The sequence below is a fragment of the Montipora capricornis genome, chromosome 9 (assembly GCF_036669925.1).
Source record: "Montipora capricornis isolate CH-2021 chromosome 9, ASM3666992v2, whole genome shotgun sequence".
NCBI classification, from domain to species: domain Eukaryota; kingdom Metazoa; phylum Cnidaria; class Anthozoa; order Scleractinia; family Acroporidae; genus Montipora; species Montipora capricornis.
In genome coordinates, this window is record NC_090891.1 from 39,243,516 (window position 1) to 39,253,515 (window position 10,000).

The 10,000-nt window shown below is 40.8% G+C and overlaps 2 protein-coding genes across 3 annotated transcripts in view; both read right to left on the minus strand.

The window, feature by feature from the left end:
• LOC138015439 (uncharacterized) overlaps positions 1 to 2,911 on the minus strand; it is a 6,351-nt gene extending 3,440 nt beyond the window's left edge. The window contains exons 1-2 of the mRNA XM_068862507.1: positions 2,720 to 2,911; positions 900 to 1,052 (exon numbers count right to left, since the gene is read on the minus strand). Coding sequence (XP_068718608.1) covers positions 900 to 1,052; positions 2,720 to 2,782 — 216 coding nt within the window. The 5' untranslated portion in view covers positions 2,783 to 2,911. The remainder of the gene's footprint in view (positions 1 to 899; positions 1,053 to 2,719) is intronic.
• A 2,624-nt stretch (positions 2,912 to 5,535) lies between these two features.
• LOC138015999 (uncharacterized) overlaps positions 5,536 to 10,000 on the minus strand; it is a 4,914-nt gene continuing 449 nt past the window's right edge. The window contains exons 1-3 of one of the 2 annotated variants that reach the window (XM_068863159.1): positions 9,369 to 9,494; positions 8,928 to 9,177; positions 5,536 to 7,631 (exon numbers count right to left, since the gene is read on the minus strand). In XM_068863159.1, the coding sequence (XP_068719260.1) occupies positions 5,568 to 7,631; positions 8,928 to 9,161 (2,298 nt within the window). In that variant the 5' untranslated portion in view covers positions 9,162 to 9,177; positions 9,369 to 9,494 and the 3' untranslated portion in view covers positions 5,536 to 5,567. Of the gene's footprint in view, positions 7,632 to 8,927; positions 9,180 to 9,368; positions 9,495 to 10,000 lie in introns of those variants that run through there. The other variant, XM_068863160.1, reaches the window with a different exon arrangement.

A 10,000-nucleotide genomic window follows, 5' to 3' on the forward strand; every position in this document is an offset into this window, starting at 1 on the left:
AATGTTATTTCCAAATTCAAGATGGAAGAGGCGAGGTTATATCTCGGCGATTTCCGCTTGAATGTTCATTCAGTAACAGGAATTGTAGGAGACACGGAATGATCTGTTGAGTTTTGGCGATGCAAACAAAACCTAAGGCCGCGCGCGGTTGTGGGATACGGCGTTAAAACTTTTCTTCCCAGTCCTCCAAATTACGTCACTAGATCACCTGGATAGTGGTCAACCTCGTTCCCAGGGTCCTGATGACGACGAATGAGTTCGCAGTTCGAGTTTACGAGATTGGACTGGACCTAGCATGGAACGAGGGTCATATTTGTGGAATCTTTCCAGCTTCTCATTGTTTGTTTACCATCAGTACCAAAACTAGATTGGGACGTTAAGCGGAAGGTGTTAAAACGTAGTCCAAAAATTTCCAATGGGAATTCCACAAGGGAAAGGTATGTTCCATTTTCTTTCTCCAGGTAATCTGAGTCTCTCAGTAAATTTGAAAGAATTTTGCGAATTTTAGGCGCTGCTCTCAATGGAATTTTTCATGCGGGATTTGAATAAGACGGGAACGAACCCGGCTGTTTCTGCTAGTAAAAGGTAAACATCAGTTAATTATTTCCCCAGACGTAGCCTCCATTTCATACATGATCCAGCCCAATCGTTTGAATATTAACCTAGTCTATTGCGGTGAATGTCAAAAACATCTCCGAGGACGACACGAATATTTGGAAAATCTGGACTTGGGACGAAGTGCTTACATGTACGTTAACCCTGGCTTATACAAATTGCTGAATACTGAAACTTTTGCACAGTTTCCTTACAGACGCTACATCTCTTTAGAGCTCGACAGTTTGTTTTCAGCCAAGCTTCAAGAAAATTATGGTGAAAAGCAACAAAACTTACTGATTTACCTTGCGAAAATCGTTAATGATTTCAGCCTCAACCAAATCTCCACTTTGAGGAACGTGGAATGTTACGGTCTTTTTCTTTATGTCGATGTCGATTTTCTCATCAAAAACGTTGTCAAAATCAGTCACTTCAACTGTGAAATTCACCGGGCATCCCTAGGGACGGATAGATAAACGTAATTTGCTTAGTACCCTTAAATGTTGAGCGTACTGAATCATTTGTTGATTAACATGTATCCCTTTACTCAGGAACTGTCATTGAGAAGGGAGCTTGAGAGAAACACTGTTCATTTGGCATGCTAGGGGAATGACATTTCTCTGATTATCTTCCATAGCAAACAACAGCAGATTTTTAGACCTGACCTGGAAGTGCTGCCTTTAATTAAATTTCAGTGGATTTACATCTCCAGTTCATTAGACCGTAGTCAACTTTTCACGACCCTTGTTCATAAACCTTGTGCGATGTGAACACACACGTACTTTTCGTAAAGAGTAGGAATTGCCACGTGTGTTATGGAGTGATCTATGACGGGGCCAAGACATGCACAACCTAGCATGAGGAGTCACTGATGCGCTATTTGATTTTCATTACCATTTCGCCTTGATCGCCAAACAAGCAACTAAAGAAACACGAGAAGGGTTATAGGGCTACCATCCCTTCCCCTCCGAGGTCCAAAGATCTCATTCTTTTCGAACAGACCATTTGTCGTCTGTGCCCTGTCACTTGTTTGGAGAGGGCGTGTCAATCCGCAACGGAGCCAACGACCTCTCTTCCCCGTTGCAAGCGATTCGTATGGTCAACACTACTTTCCATCCCTCAAACTGACATTGGACATTTCGTAACAATTAGACGACGCAATATCCCATGTTAATATGGACAAGCTTACCACTAAAAAGAATGAAAACAGGCAGAATTACAGCTTTAGTTCAACAAGAAATAGCGCCGGCCGGTTTCTAAGCTATGCCGCACTGATCTACAGTATTTAAGTCTAAAAACCCTGTTGAAGACGGTTAACTTTCAATTGTTTTGCTGGGTACTATTAATTCAATACTCTAAAAAATTCGACTCTCCGGGAGCTTGTCTCGTTGGTCTAGTGGATATCGGAAACTGCAAGGCGAAGCCATCGATTCGGGTGCAACTCTTTGCCTCGCCTATTGTGAATCTTCAGCTTGTTTTAAAATCTTTCTTTCGTTGAAGTAGATTTGAAGTCTAAAGTAGACTGTACGTCGTATAAGTTGAATAAAAATGGAAATGTCAGTTTGAGAGTGGAAAGAAGTGATGACCCGATTCGTAGGCCGAAATACTAGGGAGTTCAAGACCAACGACGCGACGGCAACGAAAACGTCACAAATTTTGCATATTTAATGAGCAAAAACAATAGCTTAGCACGCTCTACACGTGCATTTTTCATTTTTGTACATTTCTTTCACGTTTTCGGCAACTCTGCGACGTGAAGTGACCAATAGTCTCAAGTTTTACGGAGAACGTGAACACAAGGCAGTGAATTTGAATTTTCTGTCGTATCTTCAACACCGCACCTCCTAATTCAGTTCCTGGAAAGTTGCGCTAGTTTTTAGAAGTTAGACAAACCGACATAATGGCGAAAAAGATTAACAAACCTGAACTTGCAATTTTAAATGACGTTTTCGTTACCGTCGCGTCGTAGATCATGATTTTAATTCCATTTCCGTCTTTTTTGTTTATACAAGGATTGATAGATCGCAGGCAAAGGCGTTGTGCATGGACCGTGTCCCTTGTGAATTAAACCAAGTTCTGGCGAACCAAAGACAAACTAAACAGTTAAATATGCAGAACCTCTTACTTGCAACTTCGAGACAATTTGTAACATCACGAATGTCATCAAAAGAAGCTCCTTTCTCTTCATGGTTCTGGCGAGATTCGATGCACGGTCTCAGTTATAAATCGACTCGATTCACGGGAACTTCAAATCCGTCTTTAACCCCTAAGAGGGTTTGCCTAAATGCACCGCACAGCTTCAACTTTATACCATTGTGAATGTCTCTTCTATGAATAGCCCTCTTTAATTTCGCAACTAGATCAATCGATCACAGAAGCACGTCCCATTATAACAATAGTGGTCCGAAATCGAAATCCCGGGGGGAACTCCCATTTAAAAAGGAGATGGGTGCTCGTCGTCTCGCCTGGAGGTGTAAATTTCGGATTTTGGTCTCACTTCTGGGCAAAACGCAATCATATGTAGCCGTGAAGGTCTCCTTGAGGGTTGCGCGCGAAGAAATATGAAAGTGTATATTTACACTTTCATATTTCCTCACGTAGGTGAAAGTATTAAATAATGTCCACCAACATTAAAAGTCACTGCATTTTTTATTTCTCTGTTTTAATATGGTCTCTCGTAGGTGTCGAAAAAAGCCTCGGCCACGCCCATATTGGTGTACTTCTCCCTTTACGGGTTTAATTTAATATTTCCGACGAGCATTTCTCCCCTTTTTATATGGGAGCCCCCCCCCCCCCCCCCACCCGGGATCTAACTTCCGTCAACAATTGCAAAATTAGTCATGTCTTGATGAGATGCATTTTTGATCGACGTACCCAGACAGAACGATTTCATTGAATACCAACCATTTCTTTTCAAGACAACGTTCAGAACTGCGAAGCTGGATTTCTTGGGGAATATTTTTCTTTTGGCAAAACAAACGCTGAAATTAAACGTATAAGAGGAGCATGACAATAAAATCTTTAATCACCCCGCCTGAGACCATTATCGCACCAATACGGACCAACAGCATCGTGATTATTGGAAAATTCTCGCTAAAATGATCATGGCAGGAAGATATTTATACAAAACTAAAAATTAGTTTTTCGTAACACTGAATTGAATTGTCCAAAGTACAGCCCGGGTGACTATCTTTACCTCAAAATTTTCAGAACTGCATGGAAACTTATTCTGTCGTATTTTTAATTTCTTTTTTCACGAAAAAATTCAAATTTCTGGTCGGCAATCCAGGTCTCTATGGTGATTTGCTGTCTTCAAATATACAACATTTTCATCCGAATCGGCAGCTTTCATAGTTGATTCGCATATGCATGGTTATTGTTAGACACAGGAAATTAGAATTTATGCTTGACAATGTCATGCTCCGAGTGCTTTGTTAATTGAAAGACAAGCTAATCAGTTATCTGGGAGGTCTAATTGAGACCATTATGGCTTGAAGAATTAAAAACTTCGTGTGCAGCCCGAGACCATGATCGCACCAATTCGGACCATGAGCATTGCGTTTATTGGAATATTCTCGCCAAGATAAAAGTATTGACAAGCTCATAGGAGGAAGATATTTATACAATACTAACAATTAGTTTTTCGTTACACTGAATTGAAACTTTAAAGTGGTCAGTTAAATATTCCACGCAACACGAAAAGGTAGGGTGATTATTTTCAGAGTAACTCATCGCAAACTAGAAACTCCTTGTGTCGTATTTTTAATTTCTTCTATCACGAAAAAAAAATTAAATTTCCGGATGGCCATCCATATTTCTTTAGTGATTTTGCTGTCTTCGAATATACAACACCATTTTCATCCGAATCAACAGCTTTCATAATTGATTCGCATGGTTATGACCGGTTATTGTTAAACACAGGAAATTAGACTTTATGCGTAACGTTATGCTCCGAGAGCTTTGTTAATTGAAAGACAAGATAATCAGTTATCTGGAAGATCTACTTGTAACTGAGACCATTATGCCTTGAGAAATTAAAAACTTCGTGTGCATTGAGGTTGGAATACGTTGAAAAAGTTGCGAAACTTTTTCAACGTATTTAGGGGACCATTAATCTCTCTAGCTTCAAACCGAGGCGGTTTTGAGGCATGAAATTTCGCATTTGTTTTGTTTCTTTGGGTGTCTTAAATCTGTATAAAATACCAGCTTTCTGAAAAAAGGAAAACGAAGTGTCAAACTTGGAAAATCACCGGGGAATTTCGAGAAACGAACCCCTTCAAGGGCCGATTTACACGATACGATTTTGTCGCATGCGACAAGCTCACGACAGGCCTACGACATGACTTACGATTGTCGCAGCGTTTTAAAACATGTTTTAAAATGCTACGACATTTTTTCTGACGTACACAACAATTGTAAATCATGTCGTGGGCCTGTCGTAAGCCGTTGTCGCATGCGACAAATTCGTACCGTGTAAATCGGCCCTAAGCAAGAAATAAAGTTTCCCTTAACACCCTAAAATAAGGTGACATAGCCCCTTTAACTCAAAAGCCGAGGTTCAGTAACGTACATTATTTGAGCATCTTGCTATAGCAGTCAGGATGCCGATTTTCAGTCGCTGGAACGAATAGTGAAAGCCGACATCCTTTGGGAAAAAAGATAATTTATTAGTTTTTCGTAAAACAAATCATCAGTCCCTCAAAAAAACAGTCCCTCAAAGACCGAATGTTTTTCGCAACTAAACAATGCTTATGGTCTAATGCACTACTCAAATTGAAAGTTTTATAACACTTCCCTCGCAGGCATTTCCCAGAGTTGAATTTTCGCCTTCCAAAAGTCCTTGGTTTGATCTCTTTTAGCAACAAACACGGTCTGGACACAATACAGGGTTATTACAGAACTCAAACTCGCTTCACTGAACTATGTCCAAACAGCAAATCTTTAGAAAATACACTTGTTTAATCCTTGCTTATTTACAGACCAGCTTTGATGTTTCGTATTGTTCTTAGAAGAGCGTCAATCTCCGCGGAGCATGCGTACAGAGAAGAATTGGACTTTTGAAAGAAGCATAAAAACACGGCTCTTGATTCAGATGAAAAGTAACTTTGCTTGGCCATATGGTTAAGAAGGTTTACGGCACACTTGAAACTCCGGACAATTTCTATGCACGATTCACTCTTCAATAACCCAAGATAAATCAGGAGACTTTCACTTACACGCATCACGTTGCAATTGAGTGTTTCAAAAATGTTCGCGAACAGTTCATCAGCGCATTCGAAAAGAAGTTCCCAATCTTCTTCGAGTGCCATGACATCACATATCCGTTTGAAGCTCCTTCCAGCGTCACTTTCAGCTTCCTGCCATGAGGTAGGAAGGACTTCCTTGCTAACCGCAGACTTAAGAGCTCGAAGGCGCAACTGGTCCAATCCAAATAGTTTGGGGCTTGATTTGCAAAGAAAAGACGCAAAGATTGCGGCAAGGTTTCTCGGAAAATAGTCAGCTGTAAATACGTGCTCTAGGGCCAAAAGGGGTCCTTTGAGATCTACTACCGAACTTATGTCGTATTCCCCTTTTAGAAGCCCCATACGCACTAAGATACAAGTTCCAAGGGATGCCGAATCACAATGCGCAATGCCTTGCTTCATAACCACGCTTGCGCATTTATACAACAGCCGGTGTTCAGACGATAAGCCAACGGAGACTTGTAGGAAAAGCCTTGCAAATTTGTCCGCCGTCCAGTTGTTGTCTTCTGTAAGAGATTTGTTTAGCATCGCACAGAATATGGAATCTCGGTACGTTAGACAACGGATGAAGACAACTGGATTCTCCAAACAAAATTCTAGTAAATCGCCAGCAAATGATGCAGCGGTACTACTCATATTGATCATGAGTTCTAAAATCCTGAGACAGTCTTCCAGTTTGTACATATATGAAGCAACAAACTTGCATTTTTGACTACTGTGGTCCAACGTGTAATTTTCCTCCAAAGAATCTAAGACAGACTGGTCTTGATCGAGTTCAATTTTTGTTTCAAAATCGTAGTCGGTAATTTTTTGTGAAATTCCTCTATCACTCAGACACCCGAAAGCGTCTGTCAACATTTGCGCGAAATCTCTGAAGTCATCAGGTTTGTTTTCCTTTCTTGTAAGTTTGGGAATGATAAAAACCCAAGAGGATCTCTGACCCTGATATTGGATAGAATTTAGCGTGAGACGCCAGGAACCGTAATGTAGAATGGAGCTTTTCAAATTTCGTAGCAGCTTCGACAAAAAGTCCAACGCCAAGGTGTTCGAATCTCGCTTCTTGAAAACGGATTTTGCAAAGTTACAAAGGCACAGCTGTGTTAATCTGTCATCCAAAGATACAACACAGCGGAAAAGAACCAAGCTAGATGACGTAAGCGAAGAAGAGTCCAGAAACGAAGACAACACTTCTCTCTCAAATACAGACTCGAGGAAATGCGTTCGCTTCGAAATGATCATGCCGTCTAACCTGTTTCTCTTGACGGTAAGCATGGCGAGTATTAGATGGGGAGTTCGAAAATTCGATGCTTTCCCTCTAGCCGCTCTTTCTAAAAGTTTCAAGATTACCTCGCTGCGATTTTTCTTTTTCAGCATTGAAGATGCCTTCTTGCATGAAGTGTTAACACCAGGAAAACTCTGTGCTTTTGACAGCAATTTTTCTTGATTTCCTCTTTTAACTGGTTCACTTTCGTTTCCATCCAAACAGCTCTCGCTGGAGGACCATCGATTTTTCTTTGGTTTATAATGCAGTAAAATCTCTGCGCTTCCTTTGTGGTTAAACTTGAAAGCTAGCCCAACTGCGGTGAACCCAAGTTTGTCTTTAATAGTTCTGTTGCAGCCAGCATCGAGGAGTCTTTTCAAGTTCTCAGTGTTTCCGTGTTTGGCTGCCAGATGAAGTGCAGTTCTTCCCAGTTTGTTCCGCGCATTAACGTCGCATGTTTCAGTCGCTAGGGTAAGCAAAATGTCTTCAGCGTCGATGCGCTCACTGCAGATGTGCAGTGAGGTCATCCCTTCCTGAAAATTAGCGAAACTAGGTCACTGACAAGCGTTCAATTACTTCTGTCTACTCGAACTACTGACACTATGGCTTTTTATTATGTGAAGAAAATTAAGGTTTTGACGTTAACGTCAGGAAACAACAGTAACTTTCTTTCTATACCCTCGACACCTTTTTCCCACCCTCTTCCTAACAACTTCAAATAACGAAATTTAAGACTTTGACGCCAACAAGTGCTTACAACAGTTCATCTTTCGCTCTTTGTTTTAGAATACTTCACTCATTGTGCACAACGTGAACAAGATAAAATGAAATAATCAAGAACTTTTTCGGGAAAATTTACTTATCAAAACCCGCTTTTCCTTCCGTTTGTCACTTTCTGTCTTTCCTAACAAACTTCCTCGCTCTTGTGTCGGGAGTTGTGGAATGCGAAGATAACGAAGATCTCCCCCCCCTCCCTCCCTCCCGAAAAAATAACTTATACAGTAAATAGCAAAACACATCGAGCGTTCCTGCTCTTTTCCTGTTGTTCAAAATGACCAGTTAGTCATTTCAGTTGAATGAACGCAAGGTCCTTGTTTTCCACACACCCCAGGCCTATAGGTGAAGAACGAAGACCAAAAGGAAAGAGCCCTAGTTTATCGCAGGGTCTTCGTTTCTGATCTTCGTTTTCGAGGTGTCCGTTTTCCACCACCCCTTGGCGTATACCCAAAACCTTGCATTTAATATCTCCGAATAATCACCGGTTCTTGCGAGTCAAAACATCAAGTGGCTTCGCTCAAAATCACACGGAAGGACTGAAAGAATTGAAAACTGAATTACGGCTAGGCTCATAGCGTAGATAGTCTCCCCGATAATCATTACAAAATGCACATTGAAAGCTAATCTGTTTAAGTTGTTGCGTCGACTAAACTACTATTTATCGGCGCTCATTGAAAAGGCCCGGAAGAAGGTACAGAAAAGCCGACCCGTATTCACTTCCAGGGCCGTAGCTAGAAAAAAGAGGTAAAATCCATGGTTAAATTCTCTTCGTAGGTATTTTAGGTGTTTATGATGAGTACATTTTAAAGACAACACTAGAATCACGCTATATTTTAAAAAATGACTGAGGCAAGTGCCTCAATTTGCCTCATTCTGGCTACGGACCTGACTTCAGTGTCAGAGAACCTTCTCGACTGTCGCAATTGTAGACGATTCATCTTTTCTCAAGTTTAGACTAAACGCAAGGCAATTTTTCGTGCTTGAAGAAAAAGTAGGGGCTAAATTTCAAGGTTTGCAAGCAAACTTGTTGTATTACAATGAACAAAACTCACATTTGTCCGGCTGTTAACGTCGCATCCCGCTTTCAGCAACATTTCAACTTGGTGTTTGTTTCCCTGCAGTGTGGCTAGATGAAGGGCACTGAAGCCCATGGAATCTTTCGAATCAAGGTCGCATCTGACAGCCGAGTCTGTTTGCGTTGTCAAAACTTCAACAGCCTTTAGATTCCTTGAGATAACGGCAGTATGAAGAGCAGAATATCCATATGGGAATCTTCCCGCCGCCATACATTCGCTTCACCGGCTAAAAAAAAAAACAAGCACAGAATTTGGTTTCGCAAATCACTCTGGAAGAGAGCCAATGTGGTGAAAGACAAGACAACAAAACTGCGACACAAACGAAGTTTGACCATCTGAGTCTCAAGTATCGTCGTTGCCTCTACGCATAAGACTTCCATGCATTCAAGTTAAATTCTGATGATTTGAATAGTTTACCTTACGGCTCAGAACATTATTTACTGGCCTATAATAATGTTGAAGGAATATAATACACAACTTTAAAGTCATGCCAAAAGCATAAGACTGGTAAATAAGCAGTAATTACACCTACCTCCCCTCGATGCACTGTCAATGTCTTTGTCCTCCTACCCACCCTCCACCACCCCCCCTCGCTTTATTTCATTTGGTAGACAATTCCCAGCTGAAACATACAATGCTTTTGATTGATGGTTTCGTGTACCCCGCCAAAAAAAAAATGCAGGTCGGTATCTGTTTTAAAATAACACTTTCAAGATCCCATAATTTGAACATTCTTTCACGCATGGCAAATTTCTCACGCACTGTACTAGATGATTTATTCTTCCAACATTTTAAATCTTTTCTCGCCATCTCATTGTTTTATGTTTAAAAAAAAAAGCTCTAGAGTCGAAAATAATATTTGACACAATATGGTTCTTTCTTGAAGAGCCATCGGATTAGATAAGCGAAGTTCCTCCAAAACTATGATGCTAAAATATTACTTTTAGCTTCATCGTTCGAAGTAAATTAAGACCATCGGAGTCCTGATATAGCGAGCCAATGCGGACATTGATATTTGTTGTCGGCGGGAGTTCTAAAAATCGCCCGGA